The 21,286-nt window shown below is 39.8% G+C and overlaps 1 protein-coding gene across 1 annotated transcript in view; it reads right to left on the reverse strand.

The window, feature by feature from the left end:
- Positions 1-21,286, reverse strand: part of PGM5 (phosphoglucomutase 5) — a 164,055-nt gene that overhangs the window by 62,032 nt on the left and 80,737 nt on the right. The window contains exon 7 of the mRNA XM_012737040.3: positions 2,486-2,601. Coding sequence (XP_012592494.1) covers positions 2,486-2,601 — 116 coding nt within the window. The remainder of the gene's footprint in view (positions 1-2,485; positions 2,602-21,286) is intronic.

The raw sequence follows: 21,286 nt of genomic DNA on the forward strand, positions 1-21,286 counted from the left end.
GTCTCACCTTTGGCAAAGTGCAGGAGAAAGAGGGGGCTACTGTACAAATAGTAAGAAATAACTTGAGTTAAAAAAATTTTTTTAAAGCCCAACTGTAGTCTATCATGTTCGTTTAAAATCACTTTGAGTCCCAAAATACAAGGACACGCTCCCAAGTTCTCTCGTACAGACCACCACTAGGTGCTCAGAAGAAACTGGAGGCACGGAGGGAGACTTGGTGATGTAGCCATATTGGAGACAGTCAGCTGCTGCTTGGAGACAGGCACGAAGCCTTTCTGCTTCCCCAAATCCTTCCCTGACATGACACAAAAGCTTTAGCTCCTGGTATACAGACTGAAAACCTTCTCATCCCACAGGCCCAGGCAAAGATCTATTGCTGGGACTTATGTAACAGCTTATCAACATTTGAAGATACTAGTACTTGATATCCTCTTAAGGAAAATTTGTCTCCAAATTTTAAGCTGGAAAGTCACTGGAATAACTGTTTTAAAAAGAATGAAAATAAATGGCTTTTTAGATTTTCAGTACGAATGTTAAGAAGTGTGTACAGATTGAAATGTCTGTATTGATCCTCAACACAACCAATAAAATCTCAATTACAAAAGAATGTTTTGAAGCACATAGATTAAAAAAAAAAAAAAGTCTATTGCTACTGAGGGAGGGGCAAAAGTAAAAAACCCTCTGCCCCTGGGGAGAGGTAGGAAATCTTCTTGGGCTCATAATCCTAAACCAATACTAAGCAGAGGTTGCTGTCACTGCAGAGGTTTAAGAGCCTGGTGATAGAGCTCTATTTTGTGTCATAGACATGCAGTGATTGCTAAAAGCTGAGGGGAGGGGAGCAAGAACACTTAAAAAAAAACCTTTCTAGCACTTCAACCTCAGTTTCAGGCCATGGTAAAAAATAAATCCCAGTGCTGGAGGATTGTGAAGCCTGTGGTACACTGAAGGTTGTAACAGAAACAGTAAAACCCAAACCCAGCTAAACTCCTGACTAGATTAACTGAACTTTCTTACACTAATTGCACCAAAGAAGAGGTGTGCCCATTTCTGGGTGTAAATACCATTTATTTGAATATCTACTTTTCTTATTTATGTACTGTCCAACATTAAACAACAACAAAAAAAAATGAGATCTGCAAAAAGAAAAAAGAAAACAATTGTCAAGAGATGAAGTAATCAGCAGAACGAGAGTCATAGATGAACCAGATATATTAGAACTATCAGAGAGTTTAAAATAACCGTGTTTAATATATTAAATTATCGAATGGAAAAGATAATACATAAACAGATGGGGAATTTCATTAGAGAGATGGAAATTATAACTTGTGGGGGGAGGGAGGAAATGGGCATTTATTGAAACCTTAAAATCTGTACCCCCATAATATGCTGAAATAAAAAAAAAAGAAAACTAAAAAAAAAGAGAGATGGAAATTATAAAAAAGAGTTAAAGATAAATGCTAGAAATAAAAAACACACTATCAGAGAAGAAGAATTCCTTCAACAAGCTCATCAGCAAATTGGACATAGCTAAGGAAAGAATTTGGTAAACTTAAAGGTATTCCAATAGCTATTATCTAAACTGAAACACAAAGTAAAAAAAGAATCAAACAAGTCAAACAATGATAAAGAGCTCTGAGGCAGCACTTATAGTCACAAGTTATCTAACATGTGTAACTGAAGCCTCAGAAAAAGAAAAGTCTGAGAATGGGGAAGGAAATATTCAAAAAGATAGTGGCTGAGTATTTTCTAAAAGTAATGAATAACAACAAATGACACAGCCAAGAATCCAAGAGAACCCTAAGCAGAGCTAAACACACACACACACTCACTCACTCCTAAACATATAATAAAACCAAAGATTAAAAAAAAAAAAAGGAAACCAAAGGGAGAGGATTGATGGGGGAGGAGTGTGGTACTTTACATGCAGAGGAATAAAGATAAGAATTACATCAGATTTCTTGGAAACTGTAAGCTGGAAGACAATGGAGTGACATATTTAAAGTATTGAAAAAAGAAACTATCTTTTTAACATTTTAGGTGTGACAATGGTACTGTTGTTATATGTTTTTTTCTAAAGAGCCCTTATATTTAAAAAATGCACATTGAAATATTTATGGCTAAATCAATAAGCTACAGGGGATTGCTTCATAATAAAGAAGGAGGACTCCCCTTGTGGATGAAGGTAGAGGTAAAGTTGATGATCGTTGAAACTGGGTGATAGGCACATAGGGGTTCAATATAATATTCTCCCTACTCTTTTACATTTTAAAAAATTTCCATAATTGAAAAATAAGAAATATTATTTAAAAGAAGAAACAAAATGGGCAACATCCTACTAGGTTTCTCTAATTTTTTTTTTTTTTTTTTTTTGGCCTCTAATTAACTCTTCCTCTAGCCTTTCATTCACAGAATCACAAATCTTCAGACTGAAGTCACAGAGAGCTGCAGCCACTCTCCCCATGAACATCAACCCTACTAAGCCTACCGGTGCCAAAGCTCTCTTCTCCACACAGAGAGCACCGTCCTGAGTCCATCAGATTTGAGAAGAATCTCCATCCAGCTGGCGTCTCATACACAGGGATCTTCATTGACTTGGCCACCCTGAAAAATGAAATTTGAGACAACAGTCAATTCATATACCTTATTTTCTTTCTTTGTTCAACAGACTAAGAACTCTTTAGGATCTACTTATTCCATAACTAGATTTCAGAACAACTTGAGCAATGGTGATGGTTTTCAGGACATCGAGTCAGAAGTTAGAAAATAATAGCTTATTCCAATGGTTCTCAGTTTTCCTTTCTCCATGATATAGAAAATATTAAAATAATATTTTTACATTTGTTTACCTTTTATAAATTTTTCTTTATCTTTTTGGAAAGAGTTCACTTGGGGATTATCACAATCTAAATTTAAATGGTATTTGGGTAAAAACACTTTGGAATATTGTTCGACAATATCTATTACAGAGGAACTTACCCACATCAAGTGAACCAATAATTCAACTCCTAGAAATTACTAATGATATGTCATGAACACTGTGGTGCACTGCTCAGATTCACCTCCTCTCCCCGCAACACACACACCTTAGATATTTAGGACTAGAATACTCATTCTCCCAGCTGCTAGGAATGTTGATGTCTAACTCCTCACAGATGTGGCCCCCTGCCTCTGCTAAAGAGAGATGTCTCACTCAAAATGAGTCAACCCACATGCAATGACTGGCCAACGATGGAATATGAAGTCCTGCCCTCCCTGCACCAATTTAGCACAGCTCCACGGGGCCATTTCAGCTCCAGAGCTCCCCACAGGCTGGCTGAGGTCTTTGTTGTGACTACATTTCGGGCCAACTTCTTTCTGTTCAGTCCCTCTTCCTCACTCCCCCATAGGTGTTGATCTTGAATGCAACTTTTGATCTTAAAGGCAGAAAGTGGCTGGGTGTAGTCGCTCGCACCTGTAACCTTAGCACTTGGGGAGACTGCAGTGGGAGGATCTCTTAAGGCCAGGAGTTCAAGATCAGCCTGAGCAACATAGCAAGACCCTGTCTCTACAAAAAAGTTTTAAAAGATTAGCCAGGCATGCTGGTACATACCTGTATTCCCAGCTACTCAGGAAGCTGAGGCAAAAGGATCACTTGAGCTCAGGGGCTCAGACAGGAAACACATTTTGTTTCAAGGTCTCAAGACTCAGACTGTTCCAAGTCTGCTTAATTTCTGCTCACTTTGCATTCCAACACACCATGCTGTCTTTCCAAATGTCTCAGTGCTTGAAGAAGGACATAGATCTCAAAGAATGCTAGAGAATGTGCTGGTTCCACAGACACTGGCCTGAAGAGTTTCACCTTCCACATATGCAAGCAACCAAAAGAGAAAAACACCAAATGCCCACCATCATCAAGGGTTAGTTATTCGAAGGCTGTGAGTGCAGAGGGTGGCCAGAGAAGGATAAATAAAGATCTTGAGGAAGACGAGGGAGAAAGACGCACATAGGATAAGAGACACAATGTCGTAGTGACTCCTTTAGATTTGTTTTGTGCCCAACTAAAGGAAAAAAATCTAGAAACCCTTGCCATGGGAAAATGAACATCTGCCTTTCCACAAATTCAAAAAATAATGAAAGTGATCAGGAGTGAAAAATTGTGTGCTTCCTCTTTCAAGTTTGCTTAGAAAAGAAATAGCTTTTAGGAGGTTCACTGTTGCTTCAAAGATTCTGTCTTTCTTTTTCAATGGTTTAAGAAAGATACGCAGTCATGCTTACATCTTGGTAGAGACAATGGAAGAAACCCTCCCCAAACTGTAGAGCAAAGGTAAAATTTCAGAGCCATTAATTTCATGGCCAGAAGCTCCAGGGAGGAAGAATATATCACACAGAAGCCTGCCAGGGGCAGCACATATTATAGTAAAGCCTGGGTCAAAGTTAATTTAGCAAAGATGAATGCATATGAATAGCAAATAGAACATGCAATGTGGGGCAGAGGTGAGGGTGAGAGAGAGGGTAGAGGGCGTGGGGATATCTATTCTCTGACCAAAACATTCCTCTAGGTTCAAAGCCAAGTTGGCAGGTCTGAAGGGAGGAGAAAGGATTTCCCCAGCTCCCACCCTTCCCAATTAATCACTGTCAGGAGGTCATCAAGCTTAAGGCTGTGGCTGGATTTTAAAGGACCGGATACTTTTATAACTGTGAGCCACAGTTGCAGCTATGCAAGCCAAAATAACAAAATGGGTAATCAAATTCCAGGATCCTGACCACAAGCTGATTGTGTCTTAGGGTCCAAAAGGAATTCCCCCTCCCCTCCTCCCTCCCTATATTTGGGATTCATCCCTTACACAGTATTCAGCAGATACCATGCATTAGACTGGTTTTTGGCAGGAGGCCCCTGGAATCTCTGAAATCCTCTAGTACAAAGGCTCAAAATGATGCTGCCCATGCTGAGGATCTGAACCCATCTCCCTAACTGGCTGACACTATGTGTTTGAAAGAAACATGAGATCTTACTTCCTAGGAAAGCCTAGAGTATGAAGGAAAAAAAAGAAAACCAATCTGGGCCACAGTTGTTCTGCAAGTGGGAATGAGCCCTGGTGACCAGAAGAACAAGCTGGATATAAGCTCCTTAGTCTGGATTTTAAAACCTCTAGAAATATAACTTCAGGTTGGAAATAGTCTCAACATAGTTTTCCAACAGGTTCTCCCATACCACTAACTATATAGTCTATGCTCCTAACAAACTGTTGTCCAAAATGCCCCTGCATGTTGTTGCTGTTGTTATATCAATATATTGCTTATCCTTCTTTATGCTATTCATTTTACCTGAATTCATCCTTCTTTCCAATCTCTGTCAAAATACTTCAAATTGCCTGAAAACCTATCTTAAATGGCCTGCTATCATAAAGCCTGTCTTAGTCCATTTTGTGCTGCTATAATGAGATAGCTGATATTGGGGAATTTATAAAGAAGAAAAATTTATTTCTCACAGTTCTAGGGACTGGGAAATCCAAGATCAAGGCAGCAGCACCTGGTCTGGTGAGGGCCTTCTTGCTGCATCCTCACATGGCAAAGGCAGAAGGGCAAGCTAGCCAAATGCTATGTAAAGCCTCTTTCATAAGGACCTTAATCCCATTAATGATAAAGGAGCCCTGATGGCCTAATCACCTCTTAAATACTATCACCTTTTAATACTATCACATTGGCAACACCTGGAGTTTGGAGGGAATTAAGTTTCAACATGAATTTTGGAGAGGACAAAAGCATTCAAAGCCTGTGGAAAAAACTAACAGGTGGTCAACAAACACATCTCTCATTTTCTTGAACACATAGTTAGACTACACTTCTCAAGGTCCCTTGCAATTAGCTGTGGCCATGTGACTGAGTTCTAGCCAATGGAACTCCTATTTCAGGTCTGGCTAGAAAAACTTCCCATTTTCCATATTCTTTCTCCTTCTGCCAGCTTGATGTGAATAAGCCCAGCAATCTTAAAAGCCATATGTTGAAGAATGGAAGGATCTGGCTCTCTGAATTACCATTTGAAGCAGAGTCAACTACCAATCAGGAACACCTGTTTTTAACTTTTGATAATTGAGACATAACCTTTTTTTGTGTGTTTGAGCCACAATACATCTTGGGGCTAGTTTTATAGTAGCAGCTACACTATCTTAATAAATGCAATCCTTTCCTCCTCGTTGCAATCAATCCAACATGATCCTTCCTGCAGCTAAGCTTCCTGTCACTTGGGATGGGTTTTTGTGTTCATATTGTCACTTTATATGTTGTGTACCTCCTTAACACTTTCCCTCCACATACACATGCTATCACCACCACCAATGTGTAAAAGATGTTTGAGGGCAGGGACTGTACCTTACATGTCTTACGTCTCCTTCAATGTCTAAGCTAACATAGCATCTTACAGACTTGCCCTCAATAAATGCTATATGATTTTAGTTGACTAATAGCTATTATTTAAGGGGTTATTAAAAGGATTGTTAGATAGCAGGGGGCTAAGTATATCTATTTTATGGTCTTTTCTCCTTGTAGCTTCCTTAAAAATATAACTAAGTCATTTCTGTATGTTTTATGTTAGTCATTTTGAGAAACGAGAATTTCTTCAGGTATTGATTGGTGGGGCTATTAGGATGAGAAAAGGCATATCTTAGAATTACAGATCTTAAAGAATTAGGGCAGTGACTAAATGAGAATCAAAGTTTGAGGAGCAGAAGCACACATTAATTTTATTTTACCAGTCTGATGGTCACCCTACCCTCATATGATAAAATAGGAGAGTAGATACAAAAAGTGCCCTAAATGTGCCCTGAAAGCTCAGTAAATGTAGGGGTGCTGACATACCTATCTTTGTGCTTTCAGCATGCTGCACAGTGCAGGTCCATAGTAGGTATTCAAGTATTTATTAACGCAAAGCACTATATTATTATGTATGATAATTTGCTGGAATAGCACATTGATGACTCTCTTCTAGCTTGCAAGAGGGTAGCCAAATAAACACAGACTGATCATATCAAGTGCATGAGGCATACTCAGCTGCTCTCCGAATCCTGCTTCAAGAAAGTTGTGATAAATTTAAAGAGAATGAGATCCAGATCTCTCCTCTCTTCCTTTGTCTTCAAATGTCTACTTTTCTGAGAGCCAAGAAGAGCCCACAGTACATTTTGTACACATTGAACTCTCAGCCCCTTTTTAAAAAGCCTTCAACTGCAGACCAGGAGAAATATCTGCATCACATACATACAACAGAGGATTTATATGCAGTTTACATTTTTAAAACTCCTATAACTTTTTTTTTAAAGCAGATAACCCTAATGATATGGGTAAGAGTTTGAATAGGTACTTTACAAAAGAGGGTATGCAAATAACAAATTAGCATGTGAAAAGATGCTCACCATCATTAGCAATCTGGGAAACACAAATTAAAAACCACAGTGAAATATCACTAAATATCCACAAAACTAGTTGAAAAGAGTGATGTTGCCAAGTGCTGGTGAAGATGTGGAACTCTCATGCACTGCTAACGGTATGCAAATTAGTACCGAGTGTGGTGAATTTATTCAAGGTGGTATATTCACACAAAGGAATATCATAGAACAACAAAAATAAACAAACTACAATGTGAATGTATCTCATAAATATAACATTGAGTGAAAGAAGCCAGATACAGAGGAATATATACAGTATTATTCCATTTATATATAGTTCAAAAATAGACAAAACTAGTCATTGATGGTAGAAGACAGGATAGTGATTATCTCCGGAGAGGAAATACAAAGAAGTGATTAGAATGAGGAACAAAGAAGCTTCAAGAGTAATATTCTGCTTCTTTGATTTATTTATTTATTTGTTTAGTTTAATAACAAGTAATGAGATTGAATCAGTAAATATTCTGTTTCTTGAACCAGATTACCATCTGGTTCCATGGGTGTGTCTGTTTTGTGCAAATTCCTCGAGCTTAGGGGTTGTGCTTTCGCTGCATGTACATTAAACTTCAATTAAAAGTTTATTTAAAAGAAAAAGCCCTCTGCAGTGTTTATAACTAAGCGCATGTCTGAACGGCCACGTTTACGTAATTCTGAGAAACAAACCGCTGAAGATGGAGTTTAACAGCATCCTGGAGATGCTGGTTAATGTCTAGCAGACATTTAACAAAACAAGCCTCATATCAGTTCGTCAATATCTTCGCATCGATGAGTTCACTCCCGGATCCCTTCTTTGATGTGGCTGGGGCAGGCTCTGTGGTAAAAAGCTTATAAGAGCTTTCACTTTAAAAGCCTTTTTAAGAAAGCCTGCTCAGGCCATAAATACAAAAGGGGCAGAGTTCAGCTAAGCCTGGTTTTCTAAGGGCAATCTTAAAGTCTACCCTTAAACCAGGTTTTTGCATGGAACAACTCACACTTTTTAGGTAAAATAAACATAAAACGTGAGTCTATCATACTAAGATGACTACAAAAGTTTTTTAACCATATATATATATAAGTTTTTAGCAGAGTGCTGCTTGGTTCTGGAGCCTGTGTTATCTCTGCCTGACCCAAACCTCAAAACTCAAATATTATATAACTCCTCCCTTGCCTGCCTTATCAAAGAGGCTGTGAGGATCAAATGGGATAGATAAGGAAAACAAAGTGCTATAACAACTGTGAAATGGCCTACAGAATTACATTATCACTGTTCTTAGTATTGGATCTTTCATTTAACCCAAAGGGAAATAAATATATCATTTAAACAATATTTTAAAAAGTAAAAGAGAACCACATGTCTCATGCTCGCTTTAAGCTTCTAGATTTTGACCAATTATAATACAAACAAAGGTGGACCCCAAACCCAGAGGCCTTTGCCACTTTACCTAGAAGCTTCTGCATTTTCAGGTAGGTGTCATGGGGGAAAGCAGAGGACACTTCCTAGTTAGATTTTAAATTTTGTTAGGCAACTTAAGGCAGGCAGATTTCTGAAGATCCCAACTTGACTTGAAAGAAAAAAGTTGACTTTAGGAAATTGAGCAAAGATCCTGGAGAAAAAATATGTAAAATTAAAACAACCACAGGTTCTCTCTCTTAAACTATTAAATAATCTGGAAACTCATATCTGGGGAATTAACAGGTGTCTATGTTTACAACCTTGATGCTTGAGCACTTTGATGTAAACTATTTCTGGTTCTGATTATTTTAAAAGAAAAGAAAAAAAAATGCTGAGGGTCTAGGGCTGGGGAATTTTAAGTCCCAAGTGCTCACGCTTAGCTGAGAGACAGTTAAGGGACGATGGTTCAGCTGTGCTTCAGCTTCCCACGAGATTGCTCTCAGAATAGCAAAACCTGAATTCTCTTCTTATCTTTTTGTTTTGTTTTTGCTTTGTGTTTTCTGACTTATGCAGACCCCTTATTGAGGTTTAAAGAAAAAAAAAAAAAAAGCTTATATAATACCTTGGGAGATTTAGAATCGGTCTGTTAACTCCTACAGACTAACAGTGATTAAGAAGGAACTTACATGATGGCTCCAAACCAGGAGATAAAAGACTTCAGCAAAACAAAGCTTCTTATGTTTCTGAAAATATTTTTGATTGTTTTCTTTTATGGATTCAATAAGCATGTTTTCCTAGATGGTATATGGAAATATTATCGGATCTATGTCATAAGATAGAAGGGAAGGGACACCTAGACATTGGGCATTGAATGAATATACAGCAACTACAAATAGATACTCTAAAAGAAGAACAAAGACCAGAGAAAACTAGTATTTGCATAATGCTGCCTCACCATTCTATGAGCAACAGTAATTCTGTGAGATAGAAGTATGCACTGAAATAGTACGGCATTATCATTTTTCCCAAAACAAACTCCTGTTCCTTGCTCTGCTGTTTTGTACTGGACTCGGTTTCAGCAGGACCACAAGGACCTCACTGTCCGGCCCCAGTGTTCTACGAGGCAGGAGAAAAGGAAGAATGGACAGAATACCCTATAAGTTGGGTCTAAACTTAAGGAAAATGTTGATAAATACAATCACATTGAAAATTATTTAAAAATTTCTATTTGTCAAAGACACTTGAAAAGGCGGTAAGCCATATACTGAGAGAAGATAGTTACCATGCATACAATTGAAGGGTTAATAATAGTCAACCAAAATAAACAAGTCCTGTAAGCTAATAAGAAAAACTCAAATAACCTAAGCAATTCACAGAGGAGAAAGACTAATTGGCCAATATTAAACTATATAGTAAATCAGGGAAATGAAAATTAAAACAAGAGCCAGATATAATGTCACATCCATCACATTAGCCAAAAAGAAAAAAAAAAAAATCTAATAATACCAAGTGTTGCTGGGAGTGTCATGGGAAAACCCATACCCAAAGGGCAGGATTATAAATTGGTACACTCACTCCAGAGCATTATTTGAGAATTCCTATGACCCAGCAAGCCCCCCTCTGTCTGATACCTGCAGTGTTCTCAACTGTCCAAGCCCATCTAAAATCTGAAGGGAAGGGCAGCTTGTTGACAGTCCCTAGAGGTCAGCCTGCAGGACAGGGAGTGGGAGAAGAATGCAGTGGGGATCTTGGGGACAGATGGAAGATACCAGCACACTCTTGATCCATCCCCCACAGGACTCAGGCTCCTTCCTTACTTCCCAGTTAATCTGGCCAATCTCTTCTTTGTGCTGCCACTGCAAACCCCACAGTTAGACACTCAGCACAGGGTACTGCATTAGACGTTGGGACATCTGCCTCCCCCTCTAATCTGTGAGCCCCTGGAGGGCGAGGGCTCTGTCTGGCACAGAGTAAGTACTTAAAGACATTTGCTTATTTCATGCAAACACCATGGGGTCCCTCAGAACACAGATTCCTCCCACATGGTTGTGAAACATGATTTATATTTCAGAACTAGGTCCTTGAAAGACCAGTGGGATCAAATAAATACATGGGACAATTAAAAGTTTAGGATAAAATTAAAGACATCACTGGTGTAGCAGAGAGTGGACTCCACCCTTCTGAGATGGTCACATGGCAGAAGGTGGACCTAAAAGCCTTTTAGTCTTTGAGCTGTTGAAGGTGACTTTCAACAGCACATTTCATTTTGCTCCAACTATGTGCCCTGCCCAATAGCAATCAGTGGTGGGGAATTCTGTGTGTATGTGCATGAAGCCCCACCCCCATCATACCAAACATATTAAAATACATCCACGTCTCACATAAAAAAAAAATCTCCTTTTTGCTCCAAAAGAATCTTGAAAGAATTTTTATAATTTTGCTTTTAAAATGATGAGGCTACAAGTCACTCATTTAATTGACTATTGGCAATGATTTCTCATGGCTCATGCACACTCGGGAATCCTTTCCAAATGAGAAAATATATCCTGCAAATTATTTTCAAGTGTTATGGTGATTTCCTGAATATTAAATTTAATAATAAAGCGACAACATGTTGCACTTTATACATATTCAGTAAGGCAGTTAATCATGCTGTTGTTGCAGATTTCTTCATTTGGGAGCTCATAATTGTTTTTAGGTTTCTGACATTTTTATGGGTTCATGAATATTAAAAGCCTTAGGCAAGGGGCTGAAAGAGCCAGTGAGGGATAAAATGGTCCCGGTGCGCGTGAGCATGTGTTTGTGTGTGTGTGTGTGAGTGGATGGGTGTGTAGTTTGGGGGCAAGGGAGGGTGGTATAACTCTTGTCAGGACTTCAGATTATCTCTTACACAACAAGCTTTCAGGGAGAATGCCGCATCATGTCTTCCACTATCCCCACAACGTTCTGCACATCCTATACTGATTTTCAGAAGGCCCTACAAATTTATTTCTGAACCTTCCATCCCAGAATTCTCTCAGCCAACTCACGTTTTCTCTGTCAATATCTAATGCAGTGAAGGTATGCCCATGTGGGATGCCAGATACGGAAAAGTGCCATCCCAGCACACTAACCAAGCGCTAAGCTATTGACTGAGTTTCTCTGAAAATCCTGAAACAATGTTCCAAGGTTCAGGAAAAGAAATGATCGTTCACTGGTAACAGATTTTCTAGCTTGATGAAATATGACAATGTTTTTTCCCCTCATAAAACCAAATGTGCATATCCAATCCAAATAAAAGTAGCAAATTGACTTCATATGATGTAAACATTTTTAAACTTGTAGTAAGATCACATGTATGGAACCCTCAGATAGTGACTGTAACAGCCTAACCCAGCAAACAAGCTTGCACAAGCTCTCCCCCTTCCCCTTTGTCAAGCTGGAGAACATTCTTAGATGAGAGACACGGTGGTGTCTACCTATTCAGCTTCTAGGAAGAGGATGATGTTTCTCACCCTTTCTTGATAATAAGAATTATCTGGGTTGTGAATTAAAAATGTAAATTTCTAGACCTCCGACAGCAGTCCCCAGCCTTTTTGGCACCAGGGACATGTTTCATGGAAGACAATTTTTCAATGTGGAGTGAGGAGGGGCGGCCAAGCTAAGGCGGTGATGGAAGCGACGGGGAGCAGCTATAAATAAGCTCACTTGCCCACCATTCACCTCCTGCTGTGCGGCCTCCTGGTTCCTAAGTTTCAAGGGAGACAATTTTTCCACAGACCGAGTCAGGCAGGGGGAGTGGAGCTCTGTGGCCTAGTCCCTAACAGGCCATGGACCAGTACTGGGGGTTGGTGACTGCAATGCTAGAATATGCTGAGTTAGTAGGGCTTGGTCAGAGCCCAGGTGTCTGTACTAATAACAAGTAGTGTTTCTTATCTCTGGGGATTCTTATTTCTAGGACAGTTTATAAAACACACAGTTACAACAAACTATATGCAAATAACAGTGGTCAATAACCTATGCAACAGTATATATCTATTCACAATTTTAATAACTGAATCCTGATGCACATATTGCACAATGTTTAAGAAGCCCGCACACAACACTATCTGATTGGGGGTCCAGACTTGAACTGACACTGAACATTGGTGCTGGTGTGACAGTCTGCTGTGTGAGAATATGGACCACGCCAGTCTCACCCCGACAGGTGAGAGCCAGCTCTTGCCTCGTCGTGGCATCTCTTGGACTTCTCAGTCTCCAGGACTGTGAGAAATAAATTTCTGCTGTTTACAAGCAACCTAGTCTATGGCACTTGGTTGTAGCAGCCCAAGTGGACCAAGGTGCCCAGAGTGAGAGGTTCCTCCCGAGGTTACCAGGGTGACATGACCACCCCACTACAGGTGTCCTCTTCTGCTCTCCCGTAGCACCTGGAGCACCTCCACCATGACGCCTCTCACACTGCGCTGTCCTTGTGCATGTCCTTGTGCATGACCTTGTGCTTCCCCTGGTAGCTTCAGGGGACAAGGGCTCTGTCTTTCTCTAAATTGTCAACTCCTAGCCCAGGGGCTGGCACTGAATATAGCTTGGGGAATGTCTATTGATTGAACAATGACCTTTGAGACACATTCCAATTAGGGCAAGAAGGACAATCAAAAACTCGGAAGTGAGAAGGTTCTAATATACAGAGCCACACCTGCTTTGAGGATCACTGCAGGTGGCAGGTGGTGCTCCTGATGGACATGAGCTATGTCTGCAAACAGAGCAAGACTTTGATGACCCCGACCTAACTGATAAGAGAAGGGAAGTCCTGACCAGCACAGGTTCATCCATGAAATCAACACTGGGTTCTTAGGTGCTGGGTGGGGCCTTTGGGTGGGAACAGGACTCTGCAGAAAAGTGCAGGGGTCTTGAGGGAGGACACATGCAGCCAACCCTACAGTGTCTCCCCATACAGCCCCTTAGCCCTAGGGCCCCTTAGGGCTACCTGGGTGCTCTGGGGGCAGTGCTGCCAGGTCTGTTGTAGAACACGGCGGGCAGGCACTGGAAGCACACACACTGTCACATTTCTGTCATTTTGGCATGCCCTGCAGGACTTTTGTTAACTGGGAGATACAGCTCAAGAGGGTGGATTTCAAAGAAGGAAGTGAGTCTTGGATTAGAAGCAACTAGAGAAGACAATCTACATGCCTACTAGTAGAAGCGGCTCCTCCCCTCCAGCCCCCCTCTCTTCCTTCTTTCCCATCTTGTGAACTAACCCATAGTTTATTTCAATAAAATCTCTATAGGGTGGCAACAAATCCTTTCTTTGTCCTTCCTATAATTTAATTTTTCTGCCCCTGGCAACCAAAATTCCTGGATGTAAATAACCATTATCACCAGACTTCAAACTAAAAGACTGAGGTACCAAGAAATTCAATAGTCTATCCAATGCCATGAACTGGTAAGTGGCCAGGTGGGGATTCAGGCCCTGTCCTGCCCAGTTCCAGAACCCATTCTCTGTACATGGAATCATGCCAAGACATTCTTTAGGGCCTCTACAAATAATTCTGCATGTGTTTTGCCTATAAGAAAATTTGTTTGTGCTGGAATGAAACAATGGATCTGTAGGAAATATTTGCTGCAAAGATGAAAACTATAGCCCTCTCCTGGCAGTAATTGTAATCATAGTAACAGCTAACATTTATTAAGCATTTACTATGTGCCAAGCACTGGGCTAAACACTTTAACATTTTTAGTTGAGGACCCTGAGCCTCAGAGAGGTTATGTGCTTATCCTAGGCCTCAGAGCTTGTAAGTAAAAGCTCTGTGGCTCAACGCCAGCTCTCTTCAAACTTGACCCCTCACTGTACAGAAACAAATGCTCCAGTGCAGAAAAGACCATCTGACACCTTAAGGAGGCAGTGGTCGCCTCTCTGCAGCCATCATTGCAATTCATAACAGGGAGGGGGCATCTAAGGGACTGTCAGGACACACAAGTTGTGAAGTTTTCACTAAAAGTCCAAAACCCACGTGGCGAGATGGGCTTTTAGTGCAAACTAAGATGCTGACTGTGTTCGGCCGTGAGCGTTGTCCTCTGAGGTTTTCCTCCCTCGAGCTTGGCACCAGCAACGCCCTGTGATTTATGCTTCAGAGTCACACAGAGCTTGCAGGCACCAGCCCTGCAGTAGCACAGAAAATGGATGGACTGCCCTGGGATGTTTTCCCTGCATGCACCGCCTTCCCTTAAAAGGCCTCCAGTGTCTATACAGTCCTGACAGGAGGGCAGAACTAAATCACGCTGGGCCTCTCTTCCCCCTTATATGGTCAAGTGTTACAATGGCATCCTCCCTTCTAATTTATGAAGCAAAAGAGTGGAGGAATGTCGATCGGGAGATGGGGGGATGCTTCGCCAGAGAGAAGATACAAAGCTCATCTGGCTGGCAAATGGCTTACAAGACCAAGTGGAACAGAATGCATACTTGCTGAGTCGATTTTTTAAACTCTAAACACTTTTGTTCCTCTCTCAAATATCAACATTTTATGAAGCCAAAGAATACGCAAAGCTCCCCACCCCCCATATTAGAGAAAGTGAAAAATAAAGCAATAAAGCAAAAATAAAGCCCGTAGACTTTATCCTTCATAAATTTACCCCCCAACTCCCCCCCACACACACACACACACATACACAACCAATTAGGGATCTGAAAAGAAAAGACAACTTCATTTTAAACAGATCACAGAAATAAGACAGAGGACCACTGCACAAAGTTCTCATCCCTACAGGGCCTTGGCCAAATTGCAAGAGGCTCTAAAGCAAGGTTTCCCATCCAATCTCTACCCTAAGATTGGAACCACCAAATACAAGAGGGGCTATCAAATGAGGCCATATGGGAAAGTGTTTTGTACGCTGTAAATCATATAATATCCACAGTTATTTCAAACACTGTGGTAATGGCCTCCTAGAATTATTTTTTTAATTACTATTTATTATTTTATTTAATACACAAATGGATTTCTTGGATGTAACCAAGTATAAGTTATGCCATTATTTAAACTATTTTCATCCTTGCTCTAATTCACTTTCCTTTAGTCCAGACTCTGGATTTATGTGGAGTACATGCTGGACCAAAGGACCAAACTCTTCTATCCTGCCTCAAAAAGCCAAGGAACACTTGGCATCCGCTCTACGTTTCGACGGCACATGGCACAAGCTAATGGAAGAGAAAAACAATCAGGTATTGGATGCACATCAGATATACTCCTTCACCATTTCAAACTACCTATGTGCAACCAGCACCTTGATGTGAAACTGAATACTTTAAAAAATACTCAGAAATCCCCAGATTGACGGTACGGCACAAATAGCAACCCTCAGGAAAACGAGGTACAACACTGCCTTCAATGTAACTCCCAAAAGGAGATGTGTTTAACGTGGAAGTTTAGCCTGGAAGGAAAACGTCTTAAAAGCAGAAATTTATTAAGTCAGACGCTACTGAGCCCAAATACATGTCTTCACCTGAAAAGATTCTATTTAAGGTCCTCATACAATTCATACAATAAGGAAAGCTCTCAAAGTACTCATGGTGGACTCCCTACCCATCAGCTTTATTGAGTGGCTACACTGGAGTCAGAAAGAGGGGAGAATGTGGCATTCCTGGGTTGTGGTGTCCCAATATGCAGGCAATGCAGCCCCTGGCTACCCTGGTGTCCACCGTATTCTGTTCCAAGCATCTTCACACTATGTAGGGGGCCTATCGGGGAGCTTCTGAAGGTTATGCCCAGTTGTTCAACTTTAAACATTTTTAAGTGCCTGCAGCTCTGACTGAGGGGAGTTTGCTTCCAGGGATGGGAAACTAAACAGGTGGTGTGCAGGTCTTTGGCCTTTATCATCTATATTAAAATTACCTGATGATGTTGTTTAAAATGCAGATCATTGGGCCCCACTCAGAATGACTGGATTAGAATCTTTGGGAATGGGGCCCTGGAATCTGCATTTTACAAGGACTTTACCTACCTACAAGGACTTTACCTTTATGCACCTAAGTGCATAGGATTCTTATGCACTTTAATGCTTGAGAATCACTGCTATAAGCACCAAAAAAAAAAAAAAAATCCTGTTGAGTTTAATACAGGCCTATAGCCTAGTGAAGGAATTCAGTCATGGCCCTGGCCCCAAAGTATATGTTTCTTAAGATTTGTAGCAAAAGGGAGTCTTAAGGAATAGCCAGTTCAACCTTTTCAATCTTTAGATAAGGAAAGTGGACTCCAGGCAGAGTAAGTGACTTGCCCTGGGGTCTCAGTGCCTGCTTATGGCAGAGCCCTGTGGGAGTTCTGGTCCAGGTCTAGTTTCCAGACATTGTTCTTTCTACCATAAATAACATCCACCACCCTCTCTGCCCCTTCCTGCACCCCACCTATACCGATCCACACACCCTCTAAGGCTGTTTAGTTTAAAATGTAGAGTAACCCACCATGGTGATGTGGAAGCTGTTGTTTCTACCTGTCCAAACCTCAACCCCTGCCTAAGGAAAGAGAACATTGGTTTATTTTTGTAGAACTTCTGCCTTCCCCACTGCATGTCACCCAAGGTAATCCCCTACTCCCTGGCCAGAGAGTGGACACGTGACTCAACCTAAACTGAGAAAATGCTTAATCTGAGTGAAGTGAAAATGGCGAAATATATGAAATCTCTTCCTTGCTCTGGAAGGCAATTCTCTAAAGAGATTGCTCATACATAGTTCCTGCCACCCAGGTTCCTATTATTTTTGAGACCAGCTTTTCCAGTCATTCTGAATTACTCCTCATCCTTCCATTGCATTCCTTTTAAGTAACCTAAAATTGGTCTCATTACTTGCATCCCATGAACCTTACTTGACCCCTGCTTCCTTATACCATAGCCATAAATGTGCAAGCATTTGATCCAATCCTATGGAAAGGGAAGTTGGGGTTGAATCTGTCCCTTTTGGAAGCATAGAGGATGTGAGACTTTTCGGTTGGTGGGCGGGGGTGAAGCGGTACTGGGAACCCCAGTCTCCCTCAATAGCCACCACTCTTCCCATTCCAAATAGCTCAGCATTTCTGTCTTTGATCCCCAAATCCCCTGTCCCCAAACTAAAAAGCTTAAGATATTATCTGTGCAGCAGAAAATAAAAATAGTCGTGAACCCACAATGGCGAAGTGATCCAAATTACTCTCCTAAGTAGTGCACGTAATCTCAAGATCCCATGCCAAGAAGCGATTGGGCTCTACCACATCTGCACAAGTACACAGATTGTCCTCCCTGTCAGTTTTGGTTTTATCTTTAATGTTCTCTCCCTGGGACTGCACCGTGGTCCCTGACATACGCTACATCTGCATGCAATTTCCACATAATAGGAGCAAGGCTCAGTTATTTTAAAGCCACAAGTGCCATTAAAACGTCTTTCTGCCAAAACCTATATTGCTCTTTTGTTACAAAGAGCTACACAAATATTTATGTTTTCTGTTTGACTTGGCAGCATGGCAAACTTTCAGACTCTCTATTGCTCTTGCTTCGAAATGACCGGCTGTTAACTTGCAGCAAGTGACCTGCAGATTACTTGCTATTTACTGTGATTCTCCAAAATAAGCTCTCACTCTTTGGAGGAGAGTAGCTAAAGAGGTCCCTCGCTGCTCCTTGCTCCAGAGAAGTGGTGCACGACCTGCACAACACATTAGCTAAGAGGGAAGCTTTAAAATATATTTTAATTTTTTTAATTAACATACAATGAAGTTGACTTTTTCCTGTGTTCTGTTCTATGAATGTTGACACATGTGTAGATTCATGTGACGAGCACCACAGTCTGTTTACAGCACATTTCCATCACCATCAGAGACTCCCTCATGCAGTCACACCTGTCCCCCCACCCCTCTGCGCTGGCAACCACTGCTCTGTTTTCATCTCTATAACTTTCTTTTTGAGCACAATATAAATGGAACCATACAGTATGTGACATTTTGATTCAGGCTCCTTTCACTCAGCAAAATCCCTTGAGATTCATCCAAGGGATGAATGTTGTATCAGTAGTCTTGCTCTATTGCTGAGTAGTATTCCATTGTATGATTATAGCATAGCTTGGTCATTATCCACCTGTTGAAGGACTTTTGGTTGTTTCCAGTTTGGAAGCTATTATGAATAAAGCTGCTATAAATATTTATGTAAGTTTTTAAGTCTCTAGGGTATAGACATAGGAATGGGATTACAGGGTCATATGATAAGCGTCTGTTTAACTTTATATGCAATTGACAAACTGTTTTCCAGAGTGGCCTTATGTCCCATTTTGCATTCCCACCAGCTCTATATGACAAGCAGCCTCATCAGCACTTGGCATTAGCAGTAATTTCTATTATAGCAATTCTAATTGTTATGTAGTAGTATCTCATCAGTGTTTTAATTTGCATCTCCTAATGGTTAATGGTATTGAACATCTTTTCATGTGCTTATTTGGCATCCATATACACTCTTTGGCAATGTGTCTGTTCAAATCTTTTGCACAATTTTAATTGGCTTGACTGTATCCAGCCCCCCATTATGTTGAAAACAGTATACTTTTCCCTGTGAATTACTTTAGCACCATTGTCAAAAATCAATTGGCCATATATATTTAGGTCTCTTTCTGGACTCTCTATTCTGTTCATTGATCTATATGTGTATCCCTTTGCCAATAAACACATTGCTTTCCATTAACCAGAAAGCGTGATTCCTCTTTCTTCTTTTCAAAGTCGTTTTGCCTCTTCTGGTTCCTTTGCCTTTGAATACAAATTTTAGAATCAGCTTGTCTATATCTACCAAAATCCTGTGAAAATTTTGATTGGAATTGCATTAAATCTATAAATCAATTTAAAGATAAATGATGCATGTAATCCTAGCATTCGGGGAGATCAATGTGGGAGGATCACTTGAGTCAAGGAGTTTGAGAATAGACTTGACAACATAGCAAGACCCCATCTCTACAAAAAAAATTTTTTAAATTAGCTGGGCATAGTGGTGTATGCCTATAGTCCAGCTACTGAGGAGGCTGAGCCAGGAGGATCACTGGAGCCCAGGAGTTTGAGGTTGCTGTGAACTACGATGATGCCACTGCACTCTAGCCCAGGTGACAGAGCAAGAACCTGCCTCAAGAAAAAAAAAAAAAGATAAATGACATTTTTACTATGTTAAGTCTTCCAATCCATGGACATAGCATTGTAAATATTCATCTAAATATTCTTTGATTTTTTTATTAATGTTTTGTATCTTGAAGCATAGAGATCATGTATGTGTTTTACTAAATTTAGGTAACTATTTCATTTTTTGAGCAATTATAAATAGTATTGCTTTCTTCATTTCAGTTTCCAACTGAACATTAATAGTATATAGAAATACCATTGGCTTTTGAGTATTGACTTCATATCCTCTGGCTTTCTTTTATTAGTCATAGGATTTTTTTTGTGGACTACTAGGGATTTTCTTTGTAGACAATCATGTCATTTGTGAATAGAAACCATTTTATTTCTTTCTTTCCACTCTGTATGCCTTTTAATTCCTTTTCTTGGCTTATTGCATTGGCTAGGACTTCCAGAACAATGTTAAATAGTAGTAAAGAGAGGGGACATCCTTGCTCCTTTCCTTGTTCCTGTTCTTAAGGGGAAAGTGTGCAGTTTTTCGCTATTAAATATGACTTTATTGTAAGTTTTCTGTAGACGCTCTTTATTTGGCTGAAGAAGTTATCTTCTATTCCTCATTTGAATGGATGTTGAATTTTTGTCAAATGATTTTGTGTCTCAATTAATAATGGTATGTGATTTTTCTTCCTATACTGCTAATAAAGTGGATTACATTGATTGATTTTAAATATTAAATCAGACTAATATTCCCAGGATAAATACCAATGATTTTTCTTTTTATGCATTGTTGGCTTCATTGTGTTAATATTTTGTTATGGATTTTTACATCTATGTTTATGAGGGATATTGGTCTGTATTTTCCTTTTTTAATTCTATCTATCTTTGTCTGGTTTTACTGTCAGGCAATAGTAGTCTCATAAAATGTGCTGGAAATTTTCCATCTTTTTATTTTTTCTGGAAGAGATTATGTAGAAATTTTTTTAATGTTTGGAATAATTCACCAGTGCATCTATTTGCACTTGGATGTTTCTTTTTTTGGAAGGTTTTAAAGTATGGAGTCAATTTATTTAATAGTCATAGAAATATTCAAATTATTTAATCTTGGATAAGTGTTGGTAATTTGTGTTTTTCAAGGAACTGATCTATTTTATATAAGTTAGTGAATTCATTCATGGAGAGTTGTTTGTAGTGCCTCCTTATTGTCCTTTTAATGTATAAAGGGTCTGTAGTGATATTTTCCTTCCTGATATTCATAATTTGTATCTTATCTTTTCTTCTTTTTGTCAGTCTTGCTACAGGTTTCTCATTTTTATTGATTTTCTTTTTCAAAGAACCAGCTTTTGTTTTTATTGGGTTTTAAAAATTGTTTTCCATATCATTAATTTCTACTTTTATTTTTATTCATTTTTTTCCTT

Source organism: Microcebus murinus, chromosome 12 (genome assembly GCF_040939455.1).
Source record: "Microcebus murinus isolate Inina chromosome 12, M.murinus_Inina_mat1.0, whole genome shotgun sequence".
Lineage (NCBI taxonomy): Eukaryota > Metazoa > Chordata > Mammalia > Primates > Cheirogaleidae > Microcebus > Microcebus murinus.